At 46.3% G+C, this 20,556-nt stretch overlaps 1 protein-coding gene across 5 annotated transcripts in view; it reads right to left on the bottom strand.

The window, feature by feature from the left end:
* Positions 1-600: 600 nt before the first annotated feature.
* LOC307210689 (retinol dehydrogenase 7-like) overlaps positions 601-20,556 on the bottom strand; it is a gene marked incomplete at its 5' end in the record, with an annotated part of 40,546 nt that continues 20,590 nt past the window's right edge. For 3 of the 5 annotated variants that reach the window (XM_079966810.1, XM_079966812.1, XM_079966811.1), the window contains 4 exons: positions 601-1,352; positions 1,649-1,806; positions 4,098-4,356; positions 5,420-5,741. In XM_079966810.1, coding sequence (XP_079822936.1) covers positions 1,135-1,352; positions 1,649-1,806; positions 4,098-4,356; positions 5,420-5,732 — 948 coding nt within the window. In that variant the 3' untranslated portion in view covers positions 601-1,134. Of the gene's footprint in view, positions 1,353-1,648; positions 1,807-4,097; positions 4,357-5,419; positions 5,742-5,846; positions 6,021-9,938; positions 10,203-20,556 lie in introns of those variants that run through there. The other 2 variants (XM_079966808.1, XM_079966809.1) reach the window with 2 other exon arrangements.

Here is a 20,556-nt window from a genome sequence, read left to right as displayed (position 1 = left end):
CCATTAACATACACTACACCCACAGAATACATTTAGAGCCCTCTAAATAGCCATGGCTTCTTGTGAAGAGTTTCGGAAACGGGGGTTTGCTAAGAGAGCTGGCTTCACAGAGCTTCAATTTCCAGCACCCTTAAACTATACTTCCCAGGCTGCCTTTCAAACACACAGTGTGGGTGTCAATTAATGGACAGTGGAATTGGTGCCCAGTGGAGTGCTGAAACCATTCAGAACTGAAAGGAGTGGTGAAGATCACTGGTCTTCCTGCTTAGTACAGATCGAGGTATGTTTCAAGGAAGGGGGAAGGATAACCAGAAGATTCATGTTGAGGGGGGAACAGCAGGGGGTGATGGGATGTATAGGCCCCACGGAAAGACTACCAGGTTGATAAACTGATGAGACCAATGTTCCTGCAACACCCATGCGCTGCTCCTTCAAGTTTTATAAACTCACATTTTGCTGCTTAGCCCTGTGGCTTTGGGTCTAAGGTTGCCTGAGTTTGTGTATGCAGACATGTCCCGGCAATTGCTGAAACAGAGGAATGTTGGGACTGCCTGTTGGCCTCCAGGTGACCTACTTTACCTGCACAAAGCTTACATATAATTCAGATCATAACCAGCTTTACTTGGGCATTCATTCCAGTTGGTTTGTGGGGAGCACATCTTTCCCTCACTCCAAGGAACTACAATGGTACCTCGGGTTACATACGCTTCAGGTTACAGACGCTTCAGGTTACAGACTCCGCTAACCTAGAAATAGTACCTCAGGCTAAGAACTTTGCTTCAGGATGAGAACAGAAATCGCGCAGAAGCAGCAGGAGGCCCCATTAGCTAAAGTGGTGCTTCAGGTTAAGAACAGTTTCAGGTTAAGAACGGACCTCCGGAATGAATTAAGTACTTAACCTGAGGTACCACTGTATAAGGATACAATGCATGTCCACTCAGACTTACAGTAAGTTGCACTGCGTTCACTGGGGCTTATTCCTAGATCAGCCAATAGTAGAAAATCAAAGAAAAATAAAACCACTTCTCTTTACAGCTACTGATTACTAAGCCTGCATCTCAATAAGATCCTAAAAGATTCAATGTTCCATCCATAGGTTGTTTGGCCACCTGTAATGTTGTTCTTCACAATCATCTACACGGCTTGTGCTGGTTTGGGCCCAGAGCGGGTCAACACATAGTCTGCAATGGTGGTTGGCAAGTAAGAGACAGGAAGGTAGAAGAGCTTTGCATCCCAGCCTGGAGAGTAGCGAGTGCGAGGGGAGCAGGATGTCAGGGCATGTTCTATGCAGTCGGTGACCAGGTGAAGCTTCTCACTGCATCCATCAAATAGTTGTTGGAACAATTTGCAAGCTGTGTGAGAGAAACAAACAAATGAAAAGTTGAATCTGCAGCAACACAGGAGGCAAATTTAATCTTCTGAGCATTCTCTCTATGATAGCTAAATCAAAGGAGGAACATCTGGAACTATTTTGGATGCCAAAGAAAAGAACCTTCAGGTGCTTCCAGACTGCATTGTGAAATTTTAGCAAGTGCAAATTCAGAGGGAAAGCTGTTTGTCAGTTTGCTTATTGTTTCTTGAAGTGTAAATGAGATACATCTGCATTAAAATGCAAATTGAACTGATTTTCTCCCCCATCTCTACTCACATTGCTCAAAGTACTGCTGCCCATAAGTGTCTCTGATGTCAGAAGGTAGCCGGCTCCATACAGTCTGAAAATACTCTACTAGTTTTGTGCAAATAGGTGTTTTGAAACCACCAGGTTCAATTATGCTGACTCGGACTCCGAAAGGATGGAGCTCTCTCCTGAATTGGGGAAGAAGAGTAAAGAATTATCATTTGTTACCGAGCCACAGTAATATTGCAGGTCATGTTTTTGGATCCGTGAAAAGGAACACCTTTCTTTTTGAAAAGAAGGGAGAAAAGAAGAGAGAAAAGAAGAGAAATGTAGTTCCCTATCTTTTGCCCTCTTGCGTGAGCCTGGCCCTGCTCTGCCCATGCAGACTTTTGATCTTAATGCCATCAATTCAGCAAGTCGACACTTTGATAATTAAGTGGTATATAAATAGTTGAAATACGCACATTTTAAACACCATAATCAACTTTTCTACAAATCACGTTTGGCTCTTCTATTCTCAAAGGCCTTTGCTGAGAATCCTCCGGAAAAACAATCTCCCAAAGGACCTGTTGATGGCACTTTACCATTGTGCTATGGAGAGTGTATTAACTTATGGTTTGTGTGTGTGGTTTGGGTGCTGCACGGCCAGGGGAAAAACAATGCTGTCCAGGGTTGTAAAGACTGCAGAGAGAATACTTGGGTACACTCTTCCCGCCTTAGATCAAATCTATGCTGTCAGGTGCCATAAGAAAGCTGCAGAGATAACACAGGATAGTACGCACCCCGGAAATGATCTCTTTCAGCTTCTGCCTTCTGGAAGAAGGTATAGGGTTATAAAGGCCAGGACTAGCCGCCTGAAAAACAGTTTCTACCCAAATACAATTCTGGTTTTAAACGCAGTATAAGGAGTCTCTATAGGAGTATATTGTACAGTGGTGCCCCGCAAGACGAACGCCTCGCAAGACAGAAAACCCGCTAGACGAAAGGGTTTTCCGTTTTGGAGGCGCTTCGCAAAACGAATTTCCCTATGGGCTTGCTTCGCAAGACAAAAATGTCTTGCGAGTTCCTGCGGGGTTTTTTCCCTCCCCCCCCTTTTCCTAAGCCCTAAACCGCTTATCAGCTGATCCGCTGATAAGCCGCTTATCAGCTGATCCGCTAAAAGCCGCTAAACCGCTAATAGCGCTAATCCGCTAAGCTGTCAATGGGCTTGCTTCGCAAGACGAAAAAACCGCTATACGAAGAGCCTCACGGAACGGATTAATTTCGTCTTGCAAGGCACCACTGTATTTTAAAATGGGGTTTCAGAGTTTTTAGGGGTTTTTGAATGTCTTATGTAGTTTTTCAATTTCATTGTTCTGTATGGGACAATGACAATAAAGATATTGTATCGTATTCTCCTAAGTGACACCAGCAACACCGCCAGGCAGGTTGGCCTAGGACCTAGACAAAACCATCTAGAGCAAGGGTCGGCAACCTAAGGCCCATGGGCTACAAGCAGCCCACAGGGGTCGTTTAACCAGCCCACGAGCCACCCACGAACTGAGCCGCTCGCTCGGCGAGTCCCCGTGCTCTGTGAGGCACGGGAACTCGCTACCGCGGCGCCAGAAATCACGTCTGCGCAGATGCTGGAAATCACGGGCACGCACTCACACACTCGTGACCCAGCCCACGGAGGGATCTCTGCTTGAGTGAACCTTGCCGACCCCTGATCTAGAGCATGGACAGCAAAAGTGGACTGGGAGCCACACATCCCATCTCAGGCTTGCAAATTCAAAAAACCTAATTTTTTCATAATTTGTTTGATATGTATTTTTGTTGTAATGTTCATGAGATGAAGTACTAACAAGAATTCTTTCAAAGCATTAATTCTATCATGCAATAGCAAGCTATCACTCAGCTTTGTAACACACGTTTAAAAGAAAAGCCTGGTTAGCTTTTCAGACACCTTTTAATTGAATGACTTTCTAAAGAAATGCCTGAAGTAGCTGATAATTAATATAGTTTGAAATTTTGTTTATTCTGCTATATTTTCCAGAATATAACAGAAGACCCATCTATCCTAATTAGAACCCAATAATATTTTAAATATTTTAAAATCTTTTTTTTAATATAAATTTTATAAGTTTAATTTTAATGTTAAACTAAATCCATCATATATCACATTAAATCCCAAGCAGTTCTGAAGAGATTGATGTGTTCGCTTTTGACGTATCTCAATTCTGGTCTGAGCTTTTAAGGTTTTTGTGTAGTCTGGCAAGGCCAAAATTGTCGATTTTTTCAAATTTCAAACCCTCATAACTCAAAAATGGGATGAGATAAAAAATTCAGATCTGAAGTTAATTTTGTTCATTCAACAAGTGTACAAAATATGAAGAAAATTGGGTGCCATGGAGTGAAAAAGTTGGATCACTTCATATGGAATGACCCATCTGGAGGTTGCATGTTGCAAAAGAAGAAACTACAGAGCTGCTCTGTTTACCTCAGGCTGTCAGAGAAGGCTTCCGCACCAAACTTGGATGGGCAGTAACCACCTCCAAAACAGGCCAGTCGTCCCATTGTACTGCACACGTTGACCACCCTCCCTCTGGCTCTCCTCACCAGGGGCACCATGTGTAGCGTCACATCAATCATCCCAAGAAGGTTGACGTTGATCACCTTTGCAAAGTCATCTTTGGTCAGCCATTCGTTGGGACCTGTTGGGATCCCTATGCCTGCATTGTTCACCAAGCCCCAGAGCCCTGTGTGAAGAAAGAAGGCGTGTTCATCCTCTTAGGCAACCTTAGCAGAGCTCAATAAAGTTGGAAATAAGCTAATCACATGCATAGATTGTTTGTGTTTACTTATGGAATTCTTCCTTTTATTATTTTTTCTGAATTGTTATGCTTATTCTTCATTATACATGTTGTGAGCCACTTGGGGCACAATTTTGTGGGAACGTGGCCTAGAAATGAATACAGAGAGGCAATTCTAATCCCTGGTCCCACCCAGGGCTGGATTTAGGTTTGATGAGGCCCTAAGCTACTGAAGGTAATGGGGCCCTTTATATGTCCTGCCGTCCTTTGTCAACAACAAATAGTAGCTGTTTTTTTGTGCTGAATATATGCTATATGGTTATTTATGGACCTAATAGGTATCTAAGGCCATTTGCACATAACAAAATGTGTATTTTATCAAAGTAATTGATATAGATATGAGCAAATCAGTGATATTTTAGAGAACAGGCTAGCAGGCGGGGCCCATTACTTACATCATAGGAGCCTACACAACCCAAAACACTGTTGCTGTATGTGGGTTTTATTTTGTTTGTTTTTTATCTTACACAGTGGTGCCTCGCAAGACGAAATTAATCCGTTCCGCGAGTCTCTTGCGGTTTTTTCGTCTTGCGAAGCACGGCTATTAGTGGCTTAGCGGCTATTAGCGGCTTAGCGGCTTAAGGGCTATTAACAGCTTAGCAGCTTAGCGGCTATTAACGGCTTAGCGGCTTTAAGAAAAAGGAAACAAACTCACAAGAACTCGCAAGACGTTTCGTCTTACGAAGCAAGCCCATAGGGAAATTCGTCTTGCGGAACGACTCAAAAAACGGAAAACTCTTTCGTCTTGCGTGTTTTTCGTCTTGCGAGGCATTCGTCTTGAGAGGTACCACTGTATTTTGGAAATGTACATCCAGTTGTTGTTTTCCTTTATATTTTTGTGGCCCCCAAGAGAGTGGGGCCCTAAGCTATAGCTTGTTTAGCCTATACGTAAATCCCGCGCTGGTCCCACCAATAGCACAGAGGCACCACAAGGAAGGTAGAGATTCACCTTTGTTTCCAATGCACCCTTTCACCCACTCTGTCGCTGCCGCCACACTCTCTGTGCTGGTGACATCCAGAATGGTGGTTTTCAAGCGCTCTGAGGTGGTCTTGCCCAGCTGCTCTGCCCCCTTCTGCGTGAGACAGGCTGCCAGCACCCGCAGGCCCCGGGCATCCAGCTGCTTGGCAAGTAGGTTTCCAAAGCCAGAGTCACACCCTGTGATGAAGACATATTTCTCCGTCAGGTTCTCCACCGTCTGTCTCTCCTGGTACCATCGGCGAAGGAAGTAAAGCCCCAGCAGGGCAGCCAGGTAGAGCCACATGGCTGAAACCTGCAGGGAAAAAGAATTCAAGCATTAGGATGCATACACACACCTGGCAGGACTTGGAGGAAGATATTTCTAATTCCTGCTCCACCAAGAAGTTCACTGGAAGACCTTTTATGATGCCACCATTCAATTTAGCCTTCCTTGCAGTGTTGTGGAGGGGAAGGAGAATTTTTGCATGAAGCAAAGAGCTGCTTGGAGCAGAGGCAAGCTAAAAGAAGTATAAATAATAGCTCTAGCTAGCTGCTTATTATCTGAACAACTAAATAAAGTGGAACAGGACAATTCTATACACATCTATATGCATAAGAAGTGGGTGGTGCTGTGGTTTAAACCACTGAGCCTCTTGGGCCTGCTGATCAAAACGTCGGCGGTTCAAATACATGCAATGGGGTGAGCTCCCGTTGCTCTGTCCCAGTTCCTGCCAACCTGGAGGTTCGAAAGCATGTCAGTGCAAGTAGATAAATAGGTACTGCTGCGGCGAGAAGGTAAGCGGCGTTTCTGTGTGCTCTGGCACTCATCATGGTCCTCTGTGTGCCAGTAGCGGTTCAGTCATGCTGGCCACATGACCCACAAAACTGTCTGTGACAAACGCCGGCTCCCTCGGTCTGAAAACGAGATGAGCGCCACAACCCCACAGTCGCCTTTGACTGGACTTAACCGTCCAGGGGTCCTTTACCTTTCACCTCTATATACATAAGCAACACTGAGTTCAAATATTGTGCATTAGCTCAAATATTAGCTCAAATATTGGCATTGGCAGGCAACAGGTCATATGCCTTATTTTGTCATTAATGCGCCACATATTGTACTTGTTCAAGGTCTGATCCCCGATTTGTTTTGTGTGATCAAACTCTCCCAACTGAGTTTCACTAAGTATTTTGCAGATGATGGACACCAATGTTTTTGATGCTGGGTTTTTATTAAGTTTTCAAAGGAGATCAGAGATTTATGGTTAGGATGGGAACGAGGACGAGAGATGAACAGAGATGAACAGAAAGTCTCTACAGAGGGTGGTGAATACAGCACATGATTTCATGGGCTGTCCCTTGAGTCCACTAGATGACATCGCAAGGGATCGTTGCCTTAGGAGAGCGAGAAAAATTCTCAGGGATGACTCACACCCCAGCCATCACCTCTGATTATAGAAGTATAATCAGTTGTACCAACAGGCTAAAACAGGGGTAGGCAACCTAAGGTACGTGGGCTGGATGCGGCCCAATCGCCTTCTCAATCCAGCCTGCGGACGGTCCGGGAATCAGAATGAGTAGAATGTGTCCTTTTATTTAAAATGCACCTCTGGGTTATTTATGGGGGCTGCTTGGTGTTTTTACGTGAGTAGAATGTATGCTTTTATTTAAAATGCATCTCTGGGTTATTTTGGGGGCATAGGAATTTGTTCATTTCCCCCCCCCCCAAAATATAGTCTGGCCCCCCACAAGGTCTGAGGGGCAGTGGACCGGCCCCTTTGCTGACCTCTGGTCTAAAAACTAGCTTTTATCCATGGGCTGTTAGGCTGTTGAATGGAAAATAACATAACGAAAATGACTTGCAAGGTGGTGTGTTGTTCAATAAGCACACAGAGTGCAACGAGACTGAGTGTTTGCGGGGGGGGGGGAGGCTTGTTTAATTTCATTGTACACAGGTTGTACAATGACAATAAAGGTATTTTTATTATATAGACTAGAGTATCGAGTGCAAATGTTGCCAACACACCCTAACAAGCTGATCAGAGTTTACATCCCTAATGATTTGCATGTAGGGATGTAAGAAGGCATAACTTTATTTCCTGTTCTGTACTTTTCACATTCAGTACTGTTTCTGTTCAGGTGCAAGGTCATCTTCCATCAAATATTATGTTATTTGTCTAACTTTCTGCTGTTGCAAAATGACGTAATTAACTATTATTGTTGGCATCCATTTGTGTGGAATATGTCTCCAGGGATCGAGTCAAACTGCTGTGTTAGTAGCACTATGACCTCTCCATGTCACTAGCCCAGGCAGTGTGACTTCGCAACACAAGACAAAGCATATTTCAGAATACCAGATGCTGGAAACAAATGGGAGGGACTCCTTGCTCTGTTGACTGGCAGTGACTTATTAACTAGTGAACCCTGCAATCACTGGATCAACTCAGAAAGAAAGAGAGCTCAGCGTTAGCACTGTCACAGGAACACACCCCGCCCCCGCCAATCATTCAGTTTGTACAAACTTCACACACACTCACACTCACACACTACATACGCTATGCTTCTGTTATAAATTCATAGAAAATCAACCATAAATCGGATTTGCACTGTTCCACTTTTATTTTACTCCATGAAGGAAGGACTACAAAATGGGGAAGGTTTGATACAGGTCAGCCATAATCCCTTGAGCATACCAGCACATACACAGGAGCCCTGCCCAGTTGCTATGCCAACCCTGATGGTCCTAGACAGAAGACCATCAAGATCACAAAGAACTTGCATATGGGAGTGGATTCAGCACGGACTGAAACAAAGGACAATAATCAGCTCTTCCCTCTGGGGGCAGGAAACTGCAGACTCCCCTCTGTCACCTGGAAAGTACTCATGGGGAGGGGGAAAGGGGGAACCAGCCAGGTGACAGGACACTCAGGTTACCACCACAATTCCTCCCTCAACCCCTCCTTTCTGTGATGTAGGTGTGATATATCTGAGGGGTGGTCTTGGGTTACACCCCTTCTGTGATGTATGTACAGTGGTGCCTCGCAAGACGAAAAGAATCCGTTCCGCGAGTGTCTTCGTCTAGCGGTTTTTTCGTCTTGCGAAGCAAGCCCATTGACGGCTTAGCGGATTAGCGCTATTAGCGGTTTAGCGGCTTTTAGCGGCTTAGCGGATAAGCGGCTTAGCGGCTTAGAAAAAGGGGGGAAAGGGGGGGGAAACCCGCAGGAACTCGCAAGACATTTTCGTCTTGCGAAGCAAGCCCATAGGAAATTCGTTTTGCGAAGCACCTCCAAAACGGAAAACTCTTTCGTCTAGCGAGTTTTCCGTCTTGCGAGGCATTCGTCTTGCGGGGCACCACTGTATGATGTTTCTGGGGGTGGTCTTCATCTACAGGGTGGCAATTTCAAAAGTCTTTATAAGGCCTTGCACACCATTTTTCTGGGTCCTTCCTCTCTCCTGCAAGTGAGGGGAGCACCCTGTTCCAACAGTTCAATAAAGGCCAAGCCTACAGGCTGCTGTTTTGCTCCAAGTAATCCTGGTTGGTGTCTTTGTTTTTGTCCAAGGGAGCCCTCGGATTTTTCCGTTAACAGCACCTCGCAGGTCATAACTGATTTCCTCTTCAGAAATAATAATGAAGTTTTACTGAGTTTCAGAAAATACATCTTACAAAACCCCCTCATCAATAACAAATTACCCCGTTTGCTCAAGTAGGACACAATGGTCTATATTTTCTGTCTCCAGAATACAAGTTGCAACTGATCCAATTTCTTCCAAATCCATGTTAAAAGCTGCAAGGCCAGCACAAGATGGAATGTGATTAGTTTCTTAGGTTGCAAGTTCTTTCAATGTTCATGAGAAACAGAGCCAGTTGCACAACACATGAAACTGCTTTGTCATGTAATGAGACTAATTTATTGATGCAGAAACGCCTTATTTTCTCACAGGTGCACCACAGATGGAATAGGAGCCAACAATATTAAAACCCCTCCAAGAAAGTGCAGATGAAGACAAATAAATGTGATTACATGTTTGTGGTGTTAGATGCCGTCGGTATAAGAGCTTAAAAGTGTTTTCTCCACTCTTAATTAAAACAGAACATAGAGGCAGCCTAATTATTCCAAGGTCTAATTCCCAGGCTTGTTTTGTAGGAACAAACTGTTCCCATCAAATGTCACTAGATATTTTGTAGCTGATGGACACCAATCTTTTTGATGCTGTGTTTTTACTAAGTGCTAAATTCTTATTGCCTTCTGAGTAATAAATGGGAAGAAATATGAGACTGGGGTTGATCTTGTACCTTTTAAAGTTCTGAACTTTTTCTGGAAATGTTTCTGGGCCTTTAAGGGGTGCAAAGAAAGAAGAAATTCAGGAAGTGAAGCTTCCCCCCCTCCCCCAGCCTGAAGCTTGAGAAAAGTGTCACCTACTGAATATTAGCTTAAAATAAAGTTGTTATGAGCACATCTTAGTGGGGACATGAAGTTACTGTAATGTATAATTGAAAAGGGAAGAGACAGACCTGCAGCTGGTTAGAGGAAAGGCTCTCAGCTTCAGTTCTGCGGCAGGAAAAGCAATGCTTCCTTCTCCGATTTACAGTTTTCCTTATCTGCCTGTTGCTGTTTTTCATACTCCACTGGCTGCAAAGGGAGCTCCTCCCTTCTGGCAAACATAGGTTTAACCCAATTAGGTGGTGAAATTCAACTGTCTTCTTTAAATTAACTGGGGAATCTGTTGGTGAAAGAAACACACCGAATCCCTCCCACTGCAGAGCTTTGCCACACATTCAGCCCCTTTCCCCTGTGTTCTGTTCATGTATGGATACAGCAAATAAACCATTTGTCTAGAGCAGGAAGAAAGCCTGGGGTTGAGGTTATCTTTCTTGCAGAAGCACATCCCTCCTGCTGATAGAAAGATGGGCAGAGTGCTTGCAAAATTACATTTCACCTAGAGGCTGGACCCGGCCAGCTTGCTTTGGTGCATGAATTCTAATACAGTGGTACCTTGGTTCGCGAACGAAATATCTTCCGGAAACCCGTTTGGCTTCCAAAATGTTCAAAACCCGAGGCGCAGTTGAAGGGGACACAGCTGTGGGCAGCCTGAGGAACTGCCCTCCACCTTGGTCCTGTCGATAAAAAGCAAGTCCAGAATGATAGACTAGAACTATGTCCACTGAGCTACAATTCCCAGCACCCTTAAAATACACTTCCCAAGCTGTTAAAATTGTCAGCATCGCCCTTGAGACAGTGTCACCAACTGGACTCATGCACTTCATTTTTTTTAAAAAAATAAAAATATATTTATTAGAATTTCAGATATTACATAAACCAAAAATAAAATAAAAGAAAAAAGAAAAAAAGAAAAATTCAACATTTACAATCCATGTTTTCAGTACCTTTTTTCCAGAACTTCCCCTCGCCTCCCCTTCTTGTATTCCCTGACCAAAAATTTGTTCAACAAGTTCTTCTCCCTAAATTTTTAACCTTAGTTTGTTATTATATTGAATTCACTTTATATATCAACTTTTAGCATATATACATCAATCATTATACTTAAAAACTTTTCCTAAGGTCGGCCCAGTTCTCCTTCCACGAATTCCCCATTTCAATACTAGTGGCAACATAGAAAAAAAAGAAAGATCAGAATATTTTAGTACACCTTTGGGTTTCCAAACCCCACCCTCCCTTCCCCGGTTTCGATCCCTAAGCCATTGTCCGTTAGTCCATCTGTTATCAGCCCGGCGACCTCACATCTGAGGCCCTTAAATCTCTCTCAGTCCCTCTCTGCCGGTTTCTTTGAAAGTCTTTTATATTAAACACCAAGTCTCAGAGGGGCACTATCCCTATAATGTCCATGTTCCTTCCAGCCAGATCTCCATATTTAAAAGTTGAGCTCAAATCTTGATTCTCAATCCTTCTAAGTCCAAATAGCCAAAAGGTTCCATCTTCGACCTTGATCAGATTTGTAAAGCATAGGTCTTCAGATCTCCACAAAAGGAGATCCTTCCATTCCTCATTTTCCAATTCAAACCCAGTTTTTATCATCCAGTTCTCACTTTCTTTTATGTCCATCTTGACAGGCCTCCGGCTCTCCTTTACCTTCTGCAACATTACAGCCCCTCCTTCCTGCTCCTCCTGCTCAAATTTTTTTTCCTGTTCAACTGCCTGGATTTTGTACATCAAATCCTTTTCCAGCTCAGTGGATTCCTTTACTGTTGGCTTCAAAGTTGTGGCACTTGTAGACAAAACATGACCTTGTTCTTGTAGCTTACACAACTTTCTCACGAGAAACCTAAGCTCATCCAGGCCAGCTAGTATTTTTTGACCTATTTCCATTTTTGTAATGTCCCTGAACCCCCACTAGAGGGATTCTGGTTATTCAGTATTCCTTTCTCTTCCAACCCAAAAGCCAAGTTAGTTTGTTTCAATTCTTCTTTATTTTCAACAGTTAACTATATTGTATCAAATGTAACCAGCAAAGACATCGGAAACAAAGTTCTCTATTTTTTCCGACTTTGACAGCTAGTTTGACAGCTGTCAAAATCTTCTATGTCTTCTCCGCAGGCTCCTCTCGCAGATCGCTCCCGGTCTCGGGATGAGTGGCGCTTTAACTCAAAAAATAACTCTTCTCCTCCAGCACAAGTACTTATACTGTCAATCCGTGGAATTAATAACTTTTATCAGATAAAAAAAAGACTCTTCTTTCGACCTTAGTAGTCAAAATCCTTGCTTTAAATTGCATACAATAGGGGGGAGACGGACTTCCTTTTTGCACCTCCCCCGCTCGTGCCAAATCCAAGAAAAGAAAATTTTTAACCCAATTTCCAAATTACTCACGGGTTGTTGTTTTTAGATTTAGTCCAAATTTTCCAAAGAAGAAGTTAGCGCTCTCCGTCGAATGGCATGCGGCTTCACTCGGCAGGGGAAGCAGAAGACTCTCAGCACCGCGCCGCTCCCCGTCCTCCACTCCGCAGCCTTTAAAAAGGCTCCTTCGTGGATCGGAGAGGGTGCAAACGGTGCCCGCCGAGTCACCAGGTCGCGGGCTTCCGCGCCCGTGGTTTTTGAGGGTCCCCGCGTCACCGGCGCGGCAGGACCCAACCCCTGTCGAGCAGATTCCCTCCGGAGCTCGGAGGGAATCCGCCATTCGGCTATGGCGCCAACCCGGAAGTCCTGGACTCATGCACTTCAACCCCGACTGGGCTAGGCGAGCTGGGTAGCACTTTCAGAGACCACCTTTTACACAGGAACAGGTCAAAGTGCTGTGGACTCACAGCTTAGAGTTGTGAGCACCGGATTCACTTCCACAATACAGTCATCGCACAGCAGAGTATAGCAGAGTCTGGCAGTGTATAAACAACTCGGAGAGCAGCTCTGTAGAATATCTTCTTTTATTCTATAACTACAACTATAATACAAAACTATATACAGAGCTAAATAGGTCTAAGCATAAATGAATGCTGCACTGAGTGTCTGCAGCTGCTCTTAGCAGCAACCTTATCTCTACACACGATCTCTAACACTCAGCCTCTCTCTCTCTCCCCGACACACTGACTGACTGACTGACTGACTGACTGACTTGGTGCTGGAGCTGAATAAGTAGAAAGCAGAACACTGCTCCTCCTCTCTGGAGAATCAGCAGACTCGTCAGGAGATTCTTGGATATGGGAGGGGTGAAATCTCAAAAATGATATAATAGCTCAGGACCGCAACACCTAAAGGACTGCCTCTTTCCACATTGTAATAAGAATTCTAAGGTCTTAGATATATAATAAATGTTCATAAATGTACCAAGCAAACACGTACATAAATATATAAACCACATTGTCTGAAGCAGCACAGGAAGACAGTCCTGAAATCATTTTGACTCCCAAGTCGACCAAATGTTTCTCTGCAAGGAGGGAGGAGGTGAAAAAAAACCTTCCTTGTTACAGGAATTTAGTAATTACCATCTCAAAGGAGGCGATGACAGACTACCAGGAAAGGCAATCAGATAAGGCATTATCAGATAACCTGGCAGGCAGGAAAAACAAGAACATTCAAATTTCTTTTGTAGAACACCGTTTCTGTGATGTAGGTATGATGTTTGTGGGGGGGTGGTCTTGTGTTAGACCCCTTCTGTGATGTATGTATGACGTATGGAGGGGTGGTCTTGAGCTCCAGGCCAGGGAATTTAAAATGTCTATATAAGGCCTTGTGCACCATTGTTCAAGGTCCTCCTCCTTTCCTGCATGTGAGGGGAGCACCCTGTTGCAACAGATCAATAAAGATCAGGCTTACTAGCTGCTTTGCTTCTCAATATTCTCTGGTTGGCCTCTGTTATTTTCTCCTACCAATAGGGAACCTATGTAAGGACTCTATAAGGGCTCTTGCATACCCCATAAGGGGGAAAGGGCAGATTTATTTTGTTTACAACATGAACCTACCCGGACCCTGAGATCGTCTTCTGAGGCCCCCCTTTGTGTGCCCCTCCTCAAGAGGTTCAGAGAGTGGCAACATGAGAACAGGGCCTTCTCTGCCGTGGCTCCCCATCTGCGGACTGCTCTCCCCAGAGAAGTTCATTCCTCCATTATACATCTTTAGGTGCCAGGCAAAAACATTCCTTTTCAACCAGGCCTTTGGCTGATCTGATTTACATCCTATGCACTTTTAAAATGAGCTGGGGGGGGGCTATTGGTCTGTTGTCTTAATGTCATTGGGTCTCTTGTGGTTTTGTATTATTTTATTCTGTGAACCACTCTGAGACCCCTGGGTATAGGGTGGTATATAAATAATAATAAAATAAGAATAAGAATAATACAAGAGTATATTGACATAGTGTGGGTGTCAATAATTTGGAGTGCTGAAACCATTCAGAACTGAAAGGAGTGGTGAAGATCACTGTTCCTTTTGCTTAGCACACAGCTAGGTATGTTTCAAGGAAGGGGGAAGGATAACCAGAAAATTCATGTTGAGGGGGGAAGTGGGGGGGGGGCGATGTCTAGGCCCCACGGAAAGACCACCAGATTGATAAACTGATGACACCAGTGCTTGTGCAACAACCATGCACTGCTCCTTCAAGTTTTATAAACTCACATTTTGCTGCTTAGCCCTGCGGCTTTGGGTCTAAAGTTGCCTGAGTTTGTTTACTGCAGACATGCCCCGGCAATTGCTGAAACAGAGGAATGTTGTGGAGGCTCTTGGCCTCCAGATTACCTGCCTTACTTGCACAAAGCTTACTGATAGTTTAGATTATAAACAGCTTTAATTGAATATGCGTTCCAATTGGTTTGTGGGGAGCATATCTTTCCTCCGCTCCAAGAAACTACAGGTTACCCCTAGCATCCTTAAACTACAGTTCCCAGGATTTTTGTGGGGAAAGGAGACTAAAGTGAAGAGTTCCTGTTTGGTTCAATTCCAAACTTTGCAAGAATGATTCCAAATAAACCTCCTTAGAACCAGATAAGTGGGGAATGAAAGAAGATGCTTTATCTTTTTGCACCACTTATAACTTCTTCAAGACCCCTTGGCTGGAGAGTAAGGTAAAGGTGTGGCAGAAAGTGTCTGGCCACTCAGTCTTACAGTAGGTGGCACTGAGTTCAATGGGGCTTATTCCTAGATAAATGGGTAGCAAAGTTTTGAGTCTAAGCTGCATCAGCCAATCACATATAGTAAAAGAAAACTATCTGTAACCTCTGGTACCTCTGTGTGGGATGCAATCCACTGAGATCAGTCAAGTACAACATTCCTTGTTTTGCTAGCGTGGACATGCAGAGAATGTTTGGTCCAGCCAGTCGAAACTTCCTGTTCCTCCTGGCCGGCCTGGAATATCCTTCCTTGCATGTGACTAGTGGGTGGGCGTGACCTTTCAAGACCTTGTAAATGGCCAATGCATGCTGCCACTCTCTCTTTTTTCCATTTTCTTTTCATCTAGCAAACTTCATGGAATGAACTGGCTGCCAGCCAAGCAGTCCCCCAAGTAATCTCTCTTATAGTGCTCTGCCTGATCTTGAGTAAAGTTTCTTTTTATTGCTTATGAATAAGACTGTGGTGTCTTTATTCTTTTAAAGGTACCCCTGCCCGTACAGGCCAGTCTTGACAGACTCTGGGGTTGTGTGCCCATCTCACTTAAGAGACCAGGGGCCAGCGCTGTCCGGAGACACTTCCGGGTCACGTGGCCAGCGTGACATCGCTGCTCTGGCGAGCCACAGCCGCACACGGAAACGCCGTTTACCTTCCCGCTGGTAAGCGGTCCCTATTTATCTACTTGCACCCGGAAGTGCTTTCAAACTGCTAGGTTGGCAGGCGCTGGAACCGAGCAGCGGGAGCGCACCCCGCCGCAGGGATTCGAACCGCCGACCTTTCGATCGGCAAGTCCTAGGTGCTGAGGCTTTAACCCACAGCGCCACCTGCGTCCCTATTCTGCGTCTTTATTCTTTTAGGAGGGATTTAAAATGGGATCTTTCCAGGAACATACAATTCAATCTGAGGGAGACTGAATTGCAACCAGATTTCTGCTGTGCGTGAGAAGGGGAATGTAAACTCTGCTAAGTAAAGGAACTTGCTAGCGCAAGTTAAAAGGTAAAGGACCCTTGACAGTTAAGTCCAGTAGTGAACGACTCTGGGGTTGCGGCGCTCCTCTTGCTTTACTGGCTGAAGGAGCTGACTTTTGTCCGCAGACAATTTTTCCGGGTCATGTGGCCAGCATGACTAAGCCGCTTCTGGCAAAACCAGAGCAGCGCACAGAAACACCGTTTACCTTCTCACCGGAGCAGTACCTATTTATCTACTTGCACTTTGACATGCTTTCGAACTGCTAGGTTGGTAGGAGCAGGGACTGAGAAACAGGAGCTCACCCCGTCGCGGGGATTCGAACCACTGACCTTCCGATGGGGAAGCCCTAGGCTCTGTGGTTTAGACCACAGTCGCTTTCCTCAGTCGCTTTCCTCACAAACTTTATTCCCTTGAGGAAAAAATAAGTTTGGAGGAAAGCCCCAAGATTACAATGCGTTTAAAACAGAGATACAATATGCGTTGGAATTGCAAGAAGGGGAGTTTGCTAGCGACCGGGAGAAAGTTGCTTTCGTAATTGGACACCTTGAGGGGTGTGCTCGCGAATGGATTAGACTGCTCATAGCAGCGGGGAATGATGCTTTGAAAGACCTGGACAAATTTTATCAGGCAATGGACGCTATGTTCTCCAGCGAGGCAGAGGGGAGTGTGACACGAAGGGAGATGCTGAGCTTCAAGCAGGGGTCTCTGACCATCAGGAGCTACGGGTCGCGTTTTGCGATGCTAGTGCACAAGCTAGGCTGGGACTTAGATTCTGAACCTCTGCAAGCTCTGTTTGAGGCAGGTTTGAATCTCGAGGTAAAAGATGAATTATCCAGAGCCCCCCACCCACATTCCATGGATGAGTTAAGTAAAGCAGCGTTGGCCATTGGGGTACAGCAGGAGGCGCACACTCAGGAAAGGCAGGAAGCCAGAGGGGAGCGTTTCCATGGCAGCCGCATTCCTGAGATGCCAACAGGGACTTCCCACAATCTGCCAGCAGCTGAGCCAATGGAAATTGATGGAGCCCGTGTGCGAGAGTTTTCAAATGCCAGTGAGCTCAGGAAGAAAGAGGGGAGGGACTGGAAAACTGCCCAAAAGTGTTTCATCTGTCAGCACCCTGGACATTTCGCGAAGGTCTGTCCCCAGAAAAAAGCCTGGCAAGGCATGATGGGGGCAGCAGGCAAAGAGGAGGAGAGAGAGAAGGCTCAGGTGCAGGGAAACGAAAGAACCTGGCTGCAGACCAACAGGGGCAGCAGCCAGGCGGGCAACCAGTAGAAGAGCCCCAACCAGACCCTCCCAAGGCAGGCATAGCAGCTTAAGTGGTGCTGGAACTTCCTAATGGGCACCCAGTAGAAGTCCACGCTCTTCTTGATTCGGGTTCTTCTTGCAATTTTTTCAGCAGAGACTTTGCTCTGGAGCACCAACTACACCTGTTGCCACTAGATTTCCCCTTGCAAGTGATCACCATTGATGGCAGAGAGCTACGGGGGGGGGGGAGTGACACACCAGACACCCCCGATGAGGATGAGGGTTTCTAGGCATGCGGAAACCATTGCCTTTCACGTGGCCACACTGGCAAGACCCCCCATTATTCTGGGAATGAGTTGGTTGACACTCCATGCCCCAGTGGTGTTGTGGCATCAACGATCCCTCACCTTTGGGTCGGCTCACTGCTTGGAACATTGCCTGGGGGGGGGGAAGGAACCAAGAATGACTATGGCCAGGGTTGCTGGGGTGACTCTGGAGGAGAAGGGGCGCGTTCCACCACAATATGAGGTGGTGTTCAGCGAGAGAAAGGCTGACAAGCTGCCCCCCCCACAGGCCCTACGACTGCCAAATCAACCTGGTCCCGGGGGCCAAGCTGCAGGTGGGTAAGCTGTATTCAATGTCCCACCAAGAGATGCAAGAGTTGAGGCAGTTTATTGACAAGAACTTAAAGAGGGGTTTTATAAGAGAATCCAAGGCTGTAGGGGGAAGCCCAGTATTCTTTGTGGACAAGAAGGGGAGTAACCAACCCTGCTTAGTCGCGGATTATTGGATCATTAATTCCATGGCGGAACCCATAGCCTTTCCCATGCCCAGAATTGACGATGTTTTGACGCGTGTTAGGCAGGGGAAAATTTTTACCAAGCTGGACCTCAGGGGGGCGTACAATCTGATTAGAGGGAGAGAGGGAGACGAATGGAAGACAACCATGTTCACACCCCTGGGGGCGTTTGAATATCTTGTCATGCTGTTTGGATTACAAGGGGGCAGCGCCTGCTTTCAAGCCTTTATGCACCACGTGTTGGGTCTCCTGCTGTACAAGAATTGCATGGCCTTTTTGGATGACATTTTAATCTTCTTGGAGAATGAAGCACAGCACATGAAAGACGTCAGGCAGGTGCTAGAGAGATTGAAGAAGCAACAGTTATGGGTCAAGCTGGAGAAATGCCAGTTCCATGCTCGGGAGGTTGAGTTCCTGGGGTACCGACTGTCGGACAAGGGGCTGGCCATGGACCCAGAGAAGGTGAAAGCAGTGCTGGAGTGGAAGAGCCCCAAGACCAAGACCAAGAAGGATGTGAAGCAGTTCCTGGGTTTCAACAACTTCTACAGGAAGTTCATCAAGAACTTTGGACACTTGACAGTGCCCATAACTGATTGTCTCAGTGGCAAGAAGAAGTTTGCGTGGACCAAGGAAGTGCAGCAGTGCTTTGAAAGGTTTAAAAAGGCCTTCGCATCTGAGGAGCAGCTCCTGCACGTGGATTCTGGGAGGCCTCTGAGGGTGGAGATGGACGCTTCAGACCAAGCCATCGGAGCAGTGCTGTTGCAACATGCACCTGGGGAGGTCTGGAGGCCTTGTGCGTTTTTCTCCAGGAAACTGAGCAAGTCAGAGCAAAATTATACTGTTTATGACAAAGAATTGCTGGCCATTTATGCGGCCTTTAGGCAGTGGAGACACTTTTTGATTGGGGCGCAGCACCAGATCCAGGTCCAAATGGACCACAATAACCTGGAATACTGGCAGACAGTGCGTGTGCTCAAGCAGAGACAAGGCCGATGGTCAGAGACGTTCTCACAATATCACTTTAAGATACAATACATCCCTGGGGGGGGGATGTGAGAGCAGACGCACTATCCAGGAAACCTGAGTACATGGAAGGGGAAGGACCACCTGTGGCCAGGCAAATGTTCCAAGAAGACTGATGGTCATTTGGGGGAGCACTGGCAGGGGAGGAGGAACTGGTGGGGTTCACCAGACACGCTGAGTTCACTCAGACTAAAATCAGGGAACTCAGAGATGGAAAGGGGGGAAATGGGGGTTTTGAGGAAAAAGGAGGGCTCTTGTACTACAAAGGGCACTGTATGTGCCGGGAGAGGCATTGAAGGCCAAAATCCTCAGACAGCTCCATGACAACTGCACAGCCGGGCATTTTGGGCAGCATAAGACCATGCTACTAGTCACTAGACAGTTCTGGTGGCCCAAGGTAAGGGAGGATGTACGCGAATATGTCCGAGGGTGCGACAGGTGTCAGAGGGCCAAAGGGGAAAGAGCAGCACCAGCGGGGTTACTGGAACCCTTACCGACATCGGGGAGGCCCTGGGAGGTGGTGTCCATTGATTTTATGACAGATCTGCCCAAGTCAAAGGGAAAGACAGCGGTGATGGTGGTGGTCAATCTACTGACCAAAATGTGTCACTTTGTGGCCTGCTCCCATGCGGTGTCAGCCAAGGAGACAGCCAGGCTGTTCGTGGATCACACTTTTAGGCTGCATGGGACTCCATTGAGGGTTGTATCCAATCGCGGAAGACAGTTTACCTCACGGTTCTGCCGTAAACTCATGAGCCTGCTGCAGGTAGAGGTGAGCTTCTCAACGGCTAGGCACCCAGAAACCAATGGGCAGGCCGAGAGAGCGAACAGCATATTGCAGCAGTACCTATGCTGCTACATCAGTGAAAGGCAGAATAATTGGGTGGAGAAATTGGCACTAGCTGAGTTTATGTATAACAACATTGAACATGTGTCCATGTGGATGAGCCCCTTTATGGCCAACTATGGGCCAACTAGGGACGCAGGTGGCGCTGTGGGTTAAAGCCTCAGCGCCTAGGACTTGCCGATCGAAAGGTCGGCGGTTCAAATCCCTGCGGCGGGGTGCGCTCCCGCTGCTCGGTCCCAGCGCCTGCCAACCTAGCAGTTCGAAAGCACCTCCGGGTGCAAGTAGATAAATAGGGACCGCTTACCAGCGGGAAGGTAAACGGCGTTTCCGTGTGCGGCTCTGGCTTGCCAGAGCAGCGATGTCACGCTGGCCATGTGACCCGGAAGTGTCTCCGGACAGCGCTGGCCCCTGGCCTCTTAAGTGAGATGGGCGCACAACCCCAGAGTCTGTCAAGACTGGCCCGTACGGGCAGGGGTACCTTTACCTTTACCTTTATGGGTGTCATTCCAGGGCTTTCCCAGGGCATGGAGAGGAGGAATGGAGTGTGCCAGCTGCAGAGCAATTTGCAGAAGAGATGGAGGCTTTGCACCAACAACTACAGCTAAATTTGGAGAGGGTGAAAGAAGTCTATAAAAGGCAGGCAGACAGGCACCACAGGCCAGGGAAGGTCATACAGGTGGGGGACAGGGTGTGG

Source organism: Podarcis cretensis, assembly GCF_951804945.1.
Source record: "Podarcis cretensis genome assembly, chromosome: 2".
In the NCBI taxonomy this organism is placed as follows: Eukaryota; Metazoa; Chordata; class Lepidosauria; order Squamata; family Lacertidae; genus Podarcis; species Podarcis cretensis.
The sequence above is the reverse complement of the archived record's forward strand: the minus strand, read 5'-3'. Positions and strand labels throughout refer to the sequence as shown.